The following is a 16,985-nucleotide window of genomic DNA, read 5'->3' on the forward strand; positions in this document are numbered from 1 at the left end:
CCGCTCTGTTCCGAAAGCCTGCCCAAGCGGAAACCCTTTTTGGCGTGCGTCCGTCGTGCCCACCGGTCACGACAGTCGGCCAGTCGGCAGACCAGGCTTCCGACAAGGTAAGATGAAATGTAAATATTATTTGTTCATTTCTGATTTCTGAGCTTTGGGTGCAAAGTTTTTCTTGCAAAAATTTGTTGCCACAACAGTTTCCACAAACTCACGCAAATTCTCGTGCCCGGTGCCATTACTTACGTACCGCTCGGGGACACTTGGCCCCGTGGCCGTTAAAAGGGCTGTTCGGGCGTCGTCGTCAGCCTACGCGACCCTCCGGGACCCATGCAACCCATCCAAGCTGACGTCACGCTGTGGAAAGTGGACCCGTTTTTTCAGTTTCCCACGATGGGTCTAGTGTTTCACTTAGCGTGGTACCTGATTTAGCACGAACGGCCTCACGGTCCTCTCGACTCACTACAATTGTTTAATGAGAAAATAAATATCCCTAGCTCGGTTCGTGTCGTGTGCGGCGGTTGCTGGGAAGTTTCACTTTCCTTTGCACGGCTTACAGGCAAAAAAAGGCTCAACTTCAAACACCCAGCCCAGCGGCGGGTGGGCTGTGAATGGAAGAAAGTTGGTGTTCTAGCGCGTAATTTAGCCCTATTAGAGTTGTAAACTCGCAGAGAGCTTCGCTCGGGACGGCGCCCACCGGGAAACTTTCCACGGGTCCGAAAGCACGGCCGTGCTGCCGACCCAGTCCGGTGCTCGAGGAGCGCAAAATCTCACCACAAAGTTACTGCTCAAAGTTTTAGTTCCGACGTTCCACGCGGTTCTCGTGAATTGCTGGTGGCCGCCGGTCGTGGGGTTTTTGAGGGACGTGTTTTTTTCTTTGTTCCCGTAAATGTTACACTCACAAGACACGGCTCGCTACGGAGGGTGAAATTACAGTGGGATGTGTTGGTTTCCGTTGCGACCTTTAAAATACCACCGGAATGTAGCATCTGAGTGACAAACGTTTTGGGCGTTGTCGCACGTGTCCATCGCGTCCATTTTTTTGGCGAAAGGTTCGTCTGATGCCCGGACATGACGGCTGGCAGTTTGTTGGCTTGAATCAAATTTAAATGTAGCAAATTTAAACTGAAGATATTGTGCCTTAATTGTTGCCCAAAAAGCCAGAAAAACGTTGGGACTGTGTTGTCTGTTAAACCTGAATCGTTTGTTTGGATTGCGACCAATACAATGGGCAATGGTCACATTTAAACCGCAAATTTAAGGCCGATTTATTTTCCATCAAGCTACAACGGCCCCACTGAACGTCAAATTGTTTGTCAAACGGCAATCAGGGAAGGCGTTGATCAATAATTTTTAGCTACCAACGGTGGGGCTGCATTGATTGTTTACCTGTCAGTCGGAGAAGGCGTTGATTGTATTGCCGGTAAAGAGCATGATGGGCGATGAAGAAATCTCCGACGTTGGTTTGGTTTCCTGTGGCCAGGACTATATTTACTGTCCTGAGTTTACCTGAGTTCCCTCGATACAGATTCAGGGTTTTTCTCGCTTCTCCGAACCCGATGACGGTGAAATTATTGAACAAACACTCAAGCACTCCTTAGAAGCTGCCGGTCGCGACGGAATGATGAGGCAGCCGTAAGAAGGAGGCACCTGATAGGAAGTAACATCTCGCTCATCTTCTTCTGTGGAAAGAAGGAAAAAAAAATCACAGGAACAATGTACCTTATCGTCCCAGCCTTACGAGCGAGGCCAGCCAAGAAGTGATGAATGGATGAGCTTTTAATGGCTTTTGCGGTCGGATCTGTGTGTGCCGAGCAGTAACCGGGAAGTTGCCGACGATCGAACACATCCACTCAACGGTCTCCTTGGTACCAGATACGTCTTCCGGTGGTGCAGCCCGGAAAGGCCGTCCGATAATGGTTTGGTTTTATTGGACGCTTTTGTAGGGGCACATTACGCTTTTGTAGGGGCACCTTCCGCAAGCCAATCGACGTCAGTTTGCGCGAATGATGCAGATTCTTCTTAGCCTCTCGGCCACCGGCGGCAATAATCATTGTCGTTGTATGTTTCAATTGCACACCTATAATGGAGGACCACAAGCTCTGCAGCGTTTCATTTGGGGCAAGTAATAGGAATCCTTCGGTGGGTCCATTAAAGGACTGATCCAAATTGGTCATGAATGAGCCACAGCCATCTGCAGTCAATATCGTTGGGCAGGGTATGTTCCATTAGCGACGCCAAGACATTTTCTGTTCTAATCTAATTCTACGAGTAACACTTCCTATTATCACAGCTACCCGCTTTTCACCTCTTTGGACCAATCCGGAGGCACCGTGCAGATATTGCGGCTGATGCAAGAAATCAGTCACAACGGTGCCGTGCCACGAAACTTTTCGCCGCTCTTGCCCAGAGCACCAATTACGGGTTGTACGGAAATCTGGACAACTTTCGCTTTCGTTGCCCGTAGCACGTTGTCGGAAGTTTCGATTAAGCCACCTACAAACCCCCAATCGCGCCCCCAAGGGACTCTGTGGAACGTGGTTGCGAAACTTCAAACGTCATGTATTTTGACTGACGGGCCCTGCCTGGTCTAGTTGGCAGCGTTCGAAAGGTTATCGGATAATTAAATCGCATGTTATGCCCATGCGGTGCTTAGGAGTTAAATCACAAGACATCGGAGCTCGCGAATTGAGCCCGTTTGCCGGGCCTTTTGTTGGACCGGCGGCGAAGGTTGCATTTACATTAATTGTTCTTTTAATTAAATTTTAATGTAATAGGGCATTACAACCTTGGCGTCCGCAATACACCATTTAAAGTTATTGCTGTGCTGAGCAACGCGCCAGCGAAATCGCCACCTGGGGAGCGGTTCGTTATGCTGCGATGGGCCGCAAACTAGCCGCCATTAGGCCATTTCATCGCCCTTGAACCCGCGGCGAATTCCCTAGAGTCAGCTGATCGAAGGGAGAATTGGAACCGAAGAAAGGCTCCCAGCGCTCCCGGTCCCGTAATGGCTCAATCAATGTCCAATCGATTCCCTAAACGATCCAACAGAAAGGTCGCCATTATGGTCGCCCTATACACTGAGCCCACACTCCATTTCCGCAAGACGTAGAACGTTGGCCAACGTTGTGATGTAAGTAGCGTGCTGTAAGAACGGCCCGGACAGGATACGGCAACATTCCTGGCAAGATGGACGCTTCGTCGGTCGGCAACATTCTGTCAGTTGGTATGCTTCGCATCGAACTCCAGTTGGCGGCCGACGAAGAACTGGAGAACTTAATCTCGACCGAACCAGCACCGACCGAATGGTGGCGATGGTGACAACTAATGAGATTTCCCCTTGTCGGTCGGCCACCACGGTCAGCCGGCTGTCTCGTCCTGGCAAAAGCTCCATTAATTTGTGCCCATCCTTCCGCTTCCGTTCCAGGTGGAGATGCTGTATCAGCGGTACTTCCTGCGCATGAATCAAAGCAACGCGGTGCACATCGTGTGGCTTCTGTTAGGATTAATATTTATCTTAGCGCTAATACATCTAGTGTTTACGTTCATCCTGCAACAGTCGCTGGAGAGCTGCTACGAGCTGCCGCTGGACAGTGGGCCGCCTCCCGATCGAGGTAAGTGGACTGAAGCCTGGAGACGCACACGCTTTGTATCCCGCGAGCTCATAGGCTTCAATTTATGTTTTGACACTTTGTACGGTTCCACCGCGCACAGATTAGCGGCTAAGTCTGCCGATGGACACTGCCAACTGATGGCCAGACCGTACGTCCCGGTGGTTCGCACATCAAAACAGCGACAGTGTTTGAAGGCAGATTTATTCTGTTCCCGAGTAAACGTTGCGATGGCCCGATGTCCGGGCGGTCGCCAGGCGCCGGACGTCACTCAGCGTGATGGGTCGCTCGGGATACACAGCATTCAGCATTCGGGGATTAGTTGGAGGCCTCACCAATTTTTGGTTTTGTTTGGTGCTGTCTACATAACGTCGCCAGTTGGGGGCGATTTGCGGTCAAACTGAGCGCCCGGATTCTCCCATTAGCTCCCATTTTCGGTGGTCAGTTCTGTGGTCAGCTGTGGTTTCCGTGGAAATGGCCAGGATTCTTTCAAAGCACTGTGGCCTGTTTTCTGAGTGTACACATACATAATGAATTTAAATCAACTTGGTCCAATGTCCAGTGGCTTTCGTATGTACCGAGAGAATATTGACATTTCACACACTTTGGTCAAACTTAAAATCGATTCGTTAGGCTGTTGAATTGGTTGGTCTCTCTAACCGAAGACTAATAAATTTAATTTAAATTATGGGTCACCTTAAGAGCAAACCTTTTGCCTACAATAAAGAATAAGCAGTTTTAGGATTTCGGTTCTTTATGAGATAGCTTTCTTAGTTGAGCAATTGAATAGCAATAATGATCATAAAGTCACAGAAGATCTCTTCCAACCATTTTCGAAGCCGATAAATTGTCACCGTCCTCTTTACCGAAATAAAGTTACCATCACGCTGATAAGACTTTCAGGCACAATTCAAATTATGACGAATGTATCCAAACGCAATCGGATGTTACTGATTACCTTTATGATACATATGTTTATAAGTGATATGCCTATGTTATATAAACTATACGGCTTACGACTTGTGGATCATCATTTGCAACAATACCTTAGTGCATTTGAAAATTCTAAATGATTCTCTTATTCCATAATCTTTGCGGATGGTTAGAAGCTACTACACATCCATATACTTCTTCTTCTTTTGGCGCTACAACCGCTGAGCAGTCTTGGCCTGGCACCAGAGACAATGTTAATCTCTGATGCTCTTCTGTAACTTTTAATTTTTTACGGACGGGATTGTTAGCCCCGCGCCAACCCCCCTGTCACGCCGGTATCGGGAATCGAAACCATGGCCGGTTGAGTTACAACCGATCCCGGGATTCGAACCACGGCCAGCTGCGTTGTTGTTGTTGTTGATATTATAGAGACTTTGAGCTCGAGGCTTCATTCGTCTCTTTGTTGGCTATTGTTGTCTACAGTTGAAGTTGTTGCTGGCTGGTTTATCTGAAAGTATTCAGATTTGGGTGTATAATCCGGTTCTTCTGAGGAAATTTAGTAGTTTGCGTTCTTGGGTAGGATGGTTGGAGAGGATTTGGGATATATTATGGTCTATTTTACAGATTGATCTTTCTGAGGAGTAGCCATAGCAGTTCACTAGTAGGTGGTCTACTGTAATGTCAACTCCACAGAACTGACATAAAGGCTGACTGGTTCTGTCTATTATGTGTGAGTGTGTTAGTCTAGTGTGTCCTATCCTAAGCCGAGATAGGATCTTTTGGTGTTGGCTGGAGGTGTTGTCTGTCCAGGGGAGGATGGAGGTTTTAATATGTCTGAGGAATCGGGTGCTTTTATTCCATTCACTTTGCCAGTGATTGGAAATGTTTTCGGAGGTTATTTTCGAAGCATCCCTTCGAGAGGGAGCTATTTGTTTTGGATCGGTCAGGAGTCTGGCATGGTTGGCGAGTTTGTCGGCTTTTGAATTTCCTTGAATTCCGGCGTGGCTAGGGATCCAACAGAGGGTTGTGTTTTGTGGAAGGGTGTTTTCTAGGTGTTGTATGAAGGGGTCTTTTATGGACCCCTTTTCCAGAGCCTGTAGGACGCTTGCGGAGTCAGTGAAGATAATGTTCGACTGATCCCCACTCGTGTACCTCTCAGCTGCAATGGTGAGGGCTATTGCTTCGGCTGAAAAGATGGAAGTATGATCGGGGAGTCGGATTGCGCAATCCACTGTGTCTGAGTGGATTCCACAACCAGCTGTGGGTGTGTCTACGGAACCGTCGGTGTAGATATGTTTGTGGTTTTGATATTTTATACAGATTTCTTTGTGTAGGGTTTGGGTGGATTTGATGTTTATATTTTTCTTTTGAATTTGGTTTTTCAAAGTCCAGTCTATTTGGGGTGGGGTTGAGTTCCAAGGCCTTGTTCCAAGCCTTAAGAGTTTTTCTGTTTTTGGGAGCTTTTGTTTTGTTAGTGCGAAGAGTGTTTGGTTTGTTCTTTTGAGGAGATTGTTGGGTTTGAAGCCTTTTTCTACGAGTCTGCTTGCGGAGTCTGTTAGTTTTTTGAGGAGGACCAGGTGGAAGGGTAGTAATCCTATCTCACATAGGGTGGAGTCGGTGGGGCTGGTGCAGAAGGCTCCAGTGATATTCCGAACTGCAGTGTTGTAAATGGGTGCGAGAAGTTCAGTGACTCTCTGGCCGCCGAAACTGAATATTTCGGCGCCGTAGAGAAGTTTGGGAAGGAACCAGTTTTTGAGAATTGTGATGAGGGTGCTGCGGACCGCGCGGTGTTTGCCGCATCCGAGCATGCGAAACAGGTTGATGTGGCTTTTGGTCGCTACTTTGAGGTGGCGACAGTGGGCCAGGAAGTTCAATTTGGAGTCTATGACTATTCCTAATATTTTAGTTGCTCGTACTTGCGGTATGGGAACCCGGTCGTACAGAATGGGTTTAGGCTTTCGGCGGGGCGTGTGGGAAAGGCTTAGGATTTTGCTTTTTTTGGGGAGATATTTCATAACCTGTAAATCGGTTCCATTGCTGGAGTTTTGAGATGGCTATTTGAAGGTTTTTCCTGGTTATGGCAGAGGATCTGTGGGACGAGACGAGGACGATGTCGTCTGCGTAGATGAATGTTTTGATATTAGTGGGGATCGAGCAAAGTAGGGATTGTAGGCTGATGATGAAGAGGGTAGGGGAGAGAATGGCCCCTTGCGGAACGCCGTTCTCTTGGAGGGTTTGGTCGGATTTTTCCTGTCCAATGAGTACTCTAAAGTACCTGTCTTTCAGGAAGCTGCTAATGTAATTTGCCATTCTGCCTCCAAATTTCCAGCGTTCAAGCTGTTCTAGAATGGCATGTCGCCAGGACCGGTCGAAGGCTTTGGAGAGGTCTACCACGGCACAGTCTGTGAAGTGGTTTCTCTTTCTGGCTTTTGTGAGGGAGTTTATGAGTTCTGAGAAGTACGGCTCAGTGCCTCTTCCGTTTCGATAGGCGTAATGGGAGGGGCTGAGAAGCTTGTTGTGTTCTAGTTCTTGGACTAGTCTTCTATTGACCATTCGCTCCAAAACTTTGCTTATGCAGTTTAGGAGTGAAATGGGGCGATAGCTGCCTACTTCATGTTTGGGTCGGTTAGGTTTGGGTATTGGCACAACAAAACCTTCTTTCCAGGAAGAGGGTATAGTGCCAGAAACCCAAATGCTATTGTAAATGTTTAGTAGCTGAGTTTTGGCTGCGAGGGGAAGGTTTTGCAGTAAGGGATAGCCAATGTCGTCCGGTCCTGCTGATTTGCCGGAGCACTTCTGCAGTGCCCATTGCAATTCATGTCCACTGAAGAAGCTATTGTAGTGTTCGTTGTTGTGTTGTGGGAAAGTGACGGGTGTTAGTTCGGTCTCGGTTTTGTATTTCTGAAATGGTTTGGCATACGCTACAGTAGCAGATGCCTTTTGAAATTGTGTGGCGAAGGCTTTGGCTATATTGGAGGGGTTTGTGATTGGTATATTATTTTGGCGGAGGATAATGTTGTTTTGGAACTTTTTGCCGCAGAGGAGGGAGACACGTTTCCACATGTCTTTGGCAGAAAGTTCGGGTCCGATGGTGTTGACAAAGGTGGCCCATGACTGTTCTTTAGCTATTTTAATGGCTTGTTTGGCTTTGGAGTTTGCCTCGCGATAAAGAGAGGCAAAGTAAGGCGTGAAGATATTGTCGGGAGTTTTGCTAGCCCTTCTAAGGGTTCTGAGGGCTTTTCTTCTGTGCTTGATTGCTTCTGCGACTTCTTTGTTCCACCATGGGGCGTTGCGCTTTCCAGGGACTCCGCTGGTTCGGGGGATGCTGCAACTGGCCGCGTTGGTGAGAAGTGTGCAGAAGGCTGAGGGGCTTAGGTTATTTGGGTCGAGATTGGAAGAAATAGCTGATTGGTAAAGGGACCAGTCAGCTCTTTCATAGATCCATCTGGGTCGGAGGCTAGTGGTGGAATGGTTGTTTGGAGAGGAGAGGTGGATGATGATGGGGAAGTGGTCACTGCCGTGTAGGTCAGATTCTACTTCTAGGGAGAGTTTTGGAATTAGGTCTAGGGAAGCTACGCAGAGATCAAGTGTGGTATTGGTGTTGTTTATCGGGGAGATGAAAGTGGGCTTGCTGTTATATATTGGGGTTATGTGGCTGATGTTGAAGATTGGTTGAAGTGTTTTTCCCTTGGGGTTGGTGTACTGGTGGCCCCATGCTCTGTGGTGCGCATTGAAGTCGCCAAGCAGAATTATGGGGGGGAGGAAGCTGGGCAAGAAGGTCGGTGAGCTTATTGTTTAGATCCTTTGGTGTTAGTTTGTGAGGGAGGTATAGGCAAACTATTGTTGACTCTATTGGGGCTAATGCCCTGATGGCTAAAGCTGGAAGTGTGGTATTGAGTGGGATTTCGTTGTAGGGACAGGTGTCATGTATGCCAAGGCTTACTGTGTGGTGTATGTTGGTGAAGTGTTTGTGGGTCCATTCAAAGTCCTTAAGGGGACTTGATTTGAGCCTATTATCATTAATATTTAGGACTTCTTGGAGAGCGATAAATTGTGGTTGGTGTTTGTGTATTAGTAGTTTTAGTTCATCAAGGTTTGTATTAAAACCCCTGATGTTCCATGACATTGCTAGCTTGCGTGTTGTTATGTTTGTATTGTTAATTGCTTGGTGAGTTGTGTCTGTCATTGTGAGGCTTGGGGAGTTGATGTGGGGGTTTTAGGGTTTGGAGACATTTATTTGTTGGGGGTGGGTCTTTTGGCGGAAGGTTTTATTTTGTTAGATTTTTTGGGACTTAGTCCCTCGCCTTCCGAGGAGGACGATGCTGGTCTCTTGGCCAGCCCAGGCTCGGAGTGCATCTCTGCATCCGGCTGCCTGCACTCCGACTCGGCTTCGGAGTCAGAGCTGGAGGGGGAGGAGGTGGAAGGGGTGGAGGATTGGGAGTGGGTTGGTGAGGAGGCGGGGGTTGAAGAGGGTGTAATGAGGTGGGTTTTCTGTTTGTTTTCTAGTTCGCTGTTGCGTGCGCGTAATTGTTCGTTTTGTGCCTTGAGCTCTTTAATTTCATTTATCATTTGTTCTTGTTGTTTGTAAACTTTATTTAGAATTTCTTCAAGTCTGTTTATTTGGTTTTGATCATTTTTATTTTCAATTTTGTCATTGTCGGTGTTAAGTGTATTGTTGACTTTGCTGACATAAGTTGGGGCGGAGTTGGTGGTATTACTGTAGTTTTCGACAATTTTGCGGGCCTCAAAAGCACTCACTCTGTTGTCGATTTTTGTTTTTATTATTAGGTTTTCTTTTGTGTAGGCCTGACAGACGCTTGCGTTGGGTTTATGGTTACCTTTACAGTGATTGCAACAGGCAGCTGCGGAGCAGTCTCCGTGTGCTGCTTTGCTGCAATTAAAGCACTTCTTTTCCGATTTACAGTATTTTTGAGTGTGGCCGAAGCTTAAGCAGTTGGCGCACAGCATGGGTTTTGGGTAGTATGTGCGAGTATGTACTTTGTAAAGGCCAATGTCGATTGAATTTGGTGCTTGGACTGCGTCGATCGTTAGAAGGAAGGAGTGAGTGGGGACAAAGGCTCCGTTAATTCTTTTTTGGAATCGGTATACTTTGGTTACTTTCTGGCTAGCAAGTTCTAATTGGATAGATTCGTCAGTCATGCCCTCGAGATCTCTACAAAAGATCACGCACTGGCATGAGTTAAGAGTAGCATGGGGTTGGATGGTAATGGGTTCTCCGGTGATAAGTTTGGTGAGGGAGAGCAGTTTGGTGTAATGGGCTTCGTTGCGGGTGGAGATTAGATATTTTTTTCCTTGGTCGAAAGGCTTGCCTGTTACGTTCGGTCCAGTACAGTTTGTTATTGTCTTTCCGGTAATAAAGGGTTGGAGTTTTGTGTCGTCGTTTCTTTTAAGGACAAGGTATTTCAGTTCCCCGCATGTACCCAGAGAGTCCATGTATGCGGGAACTGTTCTCCCTCTATGGGTTGAACCCATAATGGGAGGGAATTTGTCCGCGACCGAAAGGCCGACGGACATTTTCAAAAACTGGGATTTCCTATCCCAGGTGTTAGGGTTTTGGTTTGTTAAGGGTAGAAATGTAAATTGAAGGATGGCCACTTATCTTGCAATGCTACCCGGCTATGCGGGGTGTCGTGGCTGGTTCCCGATGGGCACGGGTAGGAGGTATTAATTCCTCCCGTGCTTTCCGCTTCACACTTTTGCACCTGCACTTTCTTTTCACTTCACCGTTTACACTGCACCGTTGTTCACCGTTACTCACTAAACACGTCTACACCGGGCGATTGTTAAACAGGGAATGACGGCCAGCTGCGCTGACAGCGAAGAGCGTTACCGACTGCTCTATCAGCGGGGGTAAACACACAGCCATATACCAGGGGTGTTCGTTGAGAATGAGACTGTTTTTAACACACAAAAAATGTTTACAATATTTCAATGCGATTTTCTATTTTATTCAAAGTATGTGCCATCGCTAGCTATACATTTCTCCTATCTCTCTGCTAAATCATGGATTCCCAGACGAAAGAATGCTTCGACTTTTTAAGTAAACTAATTAGTCATCCAATTTCGACTTCCTCGTGGAAAAACGAAGGGCTGTTCAGCCAATACGTGTCCCATCGATGAAAATGAATGATATTCGGAAAGAACCAAGTCTGGTGAATAACGCGGGGAGGGATAGCAGCTCCCATCCAAGTGATTTGATAGTATCCTGAAACAGTTTTGTTTTTTGGGGCGCATGGTGCTTGATTCCACGGGCCACCAGGCGCCCCCATTGCAACCCATGGGAATTGCATTTTGGTCGTTTTTCGATCAATGCATGGTTCAAATTGATCATTTGTTGTCAGTAGCGATAGGAATTAACGTTTCCATCAGGTTTTAGGAGCTTGTGAAGCATCGCACCTCTCTGTCCCAGCAGAAAGTCCGGTTTTTGGAGCCCTTCGACGCTTTTTTTTGTTAAGTCAAAATCGCCATTTTGGAATTTTTTAAACCACTTAAAGCACTGCGATCTTCCAAACACAAGTCCCGACAAGCATTTGGTGCGATTCCGAAGCAGATTTCTTCAAGAGGAGCCGAAAAATAATAATCCCCGCAAAACGTCATTTTCAGGCACAAAAGTTGACATACTTTAACCCTTTAAATGATGGGTTGCAAACCGAAATAATTTTTTTCCGACCTGAAATCATTTACCGGATATCAACATAAGGTAATGATGAATGAACCGCTAAACTGGGAAGTCCCAATCGACAGGTACAGCCATCTTTTTAACAGTCTCATTCTCAACGAACACCCCTGGTACACAAGCCACTAATTGAGTTGTAATGCCCTGCTTAGCCACCGTCAAACCATAAATAGCAAATGTTTGTATAGTAAATACATTCTTTCGATGGACCACGGCCCAGGTTGGTCATTGTTCGTTCTGCAACCTCCCAATCGATTCTCAATCAAATCAAACTTACATTTATGGCCCAATTCATACACCCCGGAAGCTGTTTCGTGGCTAATGTGTTGGCCATTACACCCCCCGGGGTGGGCCAGTAACCCAGCCCTCCACTGAAGAGACCCCCTGATCACTTATTCATGACAGAGGAATTAGCTAATTGCGTAGCGATCCTGTTCGCATCCTCATCATATCCAGATAAGGCAGGCCGCCGACAGTCGTCACGCTTTCGGCTCGGAAAGAAGAACACCGAGCGCGACCGAGCGCTGGGCGTCAAATCCAATTTCGACTTCAGGCCACATGCGGGCAACCCCGTGGATTTAATTTCAATTTCGGATGGCCCCCATACTGGTGCCCTAATCGCTCCGGCTCCGGTTTGTGTATGATTTATTTCTTCCGAAGGACCGAAAGGCGCCAGAAATGCCCCGGTCTTCGCGGTCGCAGTCACAGGCCTGTTGCGCTGCCCACGCGATTCGCGCACGCAATATTGTGCGGCCAAGTGGAACACTGATAGCGGGCTAACAAATGGCAGCCGCGATGGTATCGGGTTCCGGTTCCTCGAGCCCATTGTGACACGCTGAGGGCCTTGTTGTAGTGCCTTGTCAAATTTTATCAACGACCGTGGAAGCAGCTTTCAAGAAGCTTTCGAAATTTCACTTTTGCATAATGCAAATTCTAGGCGAACAATTAATAGCGAACACACCAAACGGTTCTGGGGCGATATTAATTATTTCTTCAACTCTTCTCAACTCCACTTTCGCAGATCAGTTGTTCCCGCTGAACGTGACCACTTTGGCGGCGCTCGCGTTCGACGACGATGGCGGCGTCGGGAACGACACCAAGCCCAGCGACGCGGAGCCACCCGATCCGTCCGAGCCCGGCAGCCCACCGGAGCCCAGCGAACAGCGGCATATCAACGCACCCATCGAACCGAACGGATCCGAAGCGCGCAATTTTCCACCCAACGAACAAGAGGACCCCGGTCCCGATGGTGCTCAAGCGAGCCGCGAGCAACCGAGCGCAACGGAGGACCAAGCCCACCGGTTGCTGAGCCGGGCCCGCCGGACGAAAGGCCGTGACTTCCACCCTCTGCTCTCTGCGGCGTGGCTACGGAACCGCGCCAAACGGTGGACGCACCGGGTGCTGCACGAAAAGTAAGCAAACGCGTCGCGCATTTGGAAGGACACCAATTCGAGGCTTAACGTCGTTCCGTTTTCCTGTGGCCTTTGTTTTTGCACTAATGTCGCGAAAGTATCAATCACCGCGACGTGGGTCCTCGATGGCAGTTTTCAGGGATTTTTCTTTTGGCCGATGGAAGTGGAAAAAAATGTACAGAGAAAGCCTTCCGAGCCTTCCTTCAATGGGGCAGCTGCATAGCGGCGAAATCAATTGGCACCGGAAGTGCGATGGAAAATTGAGTTTTCCCGGCTCGCCGAGCGCCGGGATCGCCAAGGATTATTTCCGTGGAATTATCGCCAGATTAAATTGGCTCTTAACAAGGTACCCGGAACGAACCATTCGAACATTCGACTCCATTAGGAAGGTCCTTCAGTTGGGATTGTCACTTTAAAATAGCTTCGGTATAGGGACTTCTTTTCGATCGCTATTGCTGGCTGATTGGCCACCAAAACGCATCGCCTTAGGCTTCACGTTGACTCACTGTTCTGTGATGGTTAGTTCCAACAGGCTAAACGCGGTTTAAGGGCTTTCCACACAATCAAGGAGGAGCAAGTTCAGAACAATCAAGTAACGCGACTTCACTCCTTTACACCGATCGCACCTCACCAACAATTTGTCAAAAAGATGGAAAGTAAGACGGAAAAAAACTGGCTCAGCTTTGATTGATGATTAGCATATTAAAATTCGCGCCTCCATTCTTGTGGCCCTTTTTTCGGTCTGTTTAATATACAAATGGAACCCGCTGCAGGATGATATGGGTCGAGCGAACCGATTGAATGTCGCGAGGAAGGAAAACAGACCACCGAACAGCAAACACTTGGCGTAACGCCTTCCCGGAAAAGCAAAGCTCTCTAATTACACATTCGAAGGGCTCGATCGACGGTGAGTGACGGAGAGAAACCCCCACGAACCCCGGATAATGTTACTTACGGATGCGCGGCTGATCTTTTGCTACGAAAGCCATTTTTATGCTGTCCATCAAGCGGCGGATACCTTCTCGCACAGGGTAGATTCTGTTTCCTTTCTTCTTCCCATCCCATCTGTTTTACACATTAAATAGCGTTTTTTGTGCCTCGCCAGCCCAGCTTATTGTCTACTTATAATACCATCAGCTTTCTGTGTCCTTCGTAGCTCAGGTTGGTAGATCTTAATTAGTGCGGTTTGGTTTCTTTGCGGATCGCGCTGTGGTGCGATTTTTTTTGTGTTTCTCCGGTGGCCTGACGTCATGGCCCTCCACGGTTATGGTGCCAAATAAGAGCATAATTAATCATAATGAACGATTTACGCATTCTGCTTCCTTCCTGGCGGCTGTGTGGCTCACGTGAAGAAGGTTCACTCCCGAACGTGTCCTCTAGTTGATGGGAATCCTAAGCCAAGTGCCCTCATTAGTCCTTCCCGTGCCTCACAAAACGGCAATAATCATCCGGTGAATGAATAGCGCTGTGTTTCTTGCGCCCTTTTCTGGCACGCCCGACAGCGGTCGCAGGACATGCAAAGGACAATGACTCATTCAACCATTTCCATCCTCTATTGTGGCCCACGAGTACGCTGAACAAATGTGGTGGTGGTGATACGCCAAAAGACCGCCATGTTCTACTCCCCGAGAAAGAGTACGCCTAATTGTTCCCATGTTCTGGTCGTTCCGTTTTGGGATGCGATTTGAATACGGAAAACCATTCCCAGGACCACCGGGGCTGCGCGATGACAATGCTCCGTCGACAGTTAATGGACATTACAATCGCTTGTGTCGTTTGGCTCGGGCTCGGCGGACCGTGAAACCATATTCCGCAACATAATTCGCCCATAGACCGCCCCAGCGGTTGCCATGGGAACCCCCTCGGCAATTTTGCGTTTAAGTACCGAAAGCGGTGGCGATTGTAGCGGTCCTACCGTGTTTTTTTTTCTTGTTCCTTCCTCGCCTCGCCAGAAACGTCAACGCGCTCAGCAAGGATGACGGGTACAGGGCCAACAGTGTCGTCGGCAGCGCTACGCCCCTTGACGGGGCCAAGGAGCCGGTCGGTTCGAAGAACCACGAACGGCCCGTCGGTGGGGCTCCCTTTGCGTCTCCATCGCAACCACCACCACCAGCGACGCAGCAGCCGCCACCGAGCAACGTTAGCAGCGACTACTCGGAGGACGGCGAGATTCCGCTGTGCAACCGCGACTACTTCACGCTGCTGAAGGACAACATGACCCAGATCATCGTGCTGGGCGTTTGCGCCACCGTCTACGCGCTGCTGCTGATGTGCCTGTACAAGCAGCGCATCAACGAGATCTATCTGTTCCAGGTGTCGTACGTCATCATGGTGACGCTGCTCGTGCTGGACGTTTGCTTCAGCTTCACCACCTCGGCCAAGTAAGTGAACGCGACGCGGTGGCAGTGGCAGAAGGCACCATCGAGCCATTTTATCGAACCATCCATTCGCCATTCGTTGAGAAGGGTCATTAATGTTTCAAATCAACATTAAAATTTTCTACGGCTGGCCCGCGCCATGCGGATTGGCTCCGTCGGCTCTGCCGTCCAATCGTAAGCCGATTACAAATTATCACGCATCCGACATTACGAGATGACAGTCGATGTTATTGTTGGATTTTTCCCAATGCTTTGTTGTTGTAGAAATTTACGTGAATTTAAGTTTCATTGAAAGCGTTTTAATATGAAAATTAATTTCAATCAAATTGGACCAACAAAGAGACAGCTGTATTAGCACTGAATTTTCTAATACTTAGGGAGTAATAGTTGCGGTTCTACAGTCTGAGGAAACTATATCGCTCACATCTCGTGTTGAGATGGCCGAAGATCAGGGTTCTACAGAACCTTTATAATCACAATACTCACACACGCATCTGAGACATTGACTCTATCCTAAACTGAAGAAATTCTCTTAGTCACGGTCGTGCAACGTATACGACTCGTCAGGCTCCGGTGGGCCGGTCATCTCATAAGAATGACGGACGACGAACTAGCCCAAAACTCATTTCGCTGGATGTACCTCCTCGTTATCATTTGCGTATTTGTGGACGCAAAGAGTGTTGATGTTAAATGCCATTATTTGAACCATGAACCTTTCGAGTAACAGAAAATAGGCCAGCTAATGTTACTTTTTGTTCCGAGATCCTAAAGAACTAACCAACCAAAAACGGTAAAGAACTGTTGACCTCTATTCGATTGAACCATTTTCATCTTCTAAGAATATCTTCGGAGTTCAAGATCTAATTTTAAAATGTCCACTCGTCATTCACAGAAAGTTCACTTCGTCCGGGGGCTGCACGGTCATCGCGATCTACATCACCTACACGATGCTTCCGATCCGGCTGCGAGAGGCCGTCGTCGGCGGCAGCCTGCTATCGATTTCCCACATCGTGCTGATGTTCTGCCTGAACGAGTCTGACGACATGGATGTGGTAAGTGGAACCCTTGGACACTGGTTGGTGGCCCTCGGTAACCCGAAGTATCCGATTGCAGCTCTACTGCGATCTCATTACGTTGGCCTGCACGAACGCGACGGGGATTCTGCTGCACTGGCCGAAGGAGAAATCACAGCGCAAGGCGTTCATGGAGACGCGCCAGTGTGTGGAGGCGCGGCTCAAGATCCAGCGGGAGAACCAGAAGCAGGAGCAGCTACTGCTGTCCGTGCTGCCCCGGCACGTCGCCATGGAGATGAAGAACGACATCGCGGGCCAACCGCGGGAGGCCCAGTTCCACAAGATCTACATCCAGCGGCACGAGAACGTCAGCATCCTGTTCGCGGACATTTGTGGCTTCACCAGCCTTAGCGACCAGTGCACGGCCGAGGAGTTGGTCCGGCTGCTGAACGAGCTGTTCGCTCGATTCGATCGGCTCGCCCAAGAGCACCACTGTCTGCGTATCAAGCTGCTGGGCGACTGTTACTACTGCGTGTCGGGACTGCCCGAGGCGCGCCCGGACCACGCGATGTGCGCCGTCGAGATGGGTCTGGACATGATCGACGCGATCGCCCTGGTGCGCGAGGTGATGGCGGTCAACGTGAACATGCGCGTCGGGATCCACACGGGCCGGGTGCACTGCGGAGTGCTCGGGCTGCGGAAGTGGCAGTTTGACGTGTGGTCCAATGACGTCACGCTGGCCAACTACATGGAAAGCGGTGGCGTACCGGGCCGGGTGCACATCACAAAGGAGACGCTCAAGTGTCTCGGGGACCACTACGACGTCGAGGAGGGTCACGGTACCGATCGGAACAGCTACCTGAAGGACCATCAGATCCAGACGTACCTCATTGTGCAGAAAGACGCATCCTATCGACCGGTAAGACTGCTCGAACCGACCGAAG

The 16,985-nt window shown here is 48.7% G+C and overlaps 1 protein-coding gene across 1 annotated transcript in view; it reads left to right on the top strand.

Annotated features, from left to right (window-relative positions):
• The window catches only part of LOC128269927 (adenylate cyclase type 6), a 43,089-nt gene that overhangs the window by 21,147 nt on the left and 4,957 nt on the right, over nucleotides 1-16,985 (top strand). Inside the window, exons 5-9 of the mRNA XM_053007331.1 lie at nucleotides 3,425-3,611; nucleotides 12,260-12,650; nucleotides 14,603-15,031; nucleotides 15,921-16,080; nucleotides 16,142-16,960. Coding sequence (XP_052863291.1) covers nucleotides 3,425-3,611; nucleotides 12,260-12,650; nucleotides 14,603-15,031; nucleotides 15,921-16,080; nucleotides 16,142-16,960 — 1,986 coding nt within the window. The remainder of the gene's footprint in view (nucleotides 1-3,424; nucleotides 3,612-12,259; nucleotides 12,651-14,602; nucleotides 15,032-15,920; nucleotides 16,081-16,141; nucleotides 16,961-16,985) is intronic.

This window comes from Anopheles cruzii, chromosome 3, assembly GCF_943734635.1.
Source record: "Anopheles cruzii chromosome 3, idAnoCruzAS_RS32_06, whole genome shotgun sequence".
Lineage (NCBI taxonomy): Eukaryota > Metazoa > Arthropoda > Insecta > Diptera > Culicidae > Anopheles > Anopheles cruzii.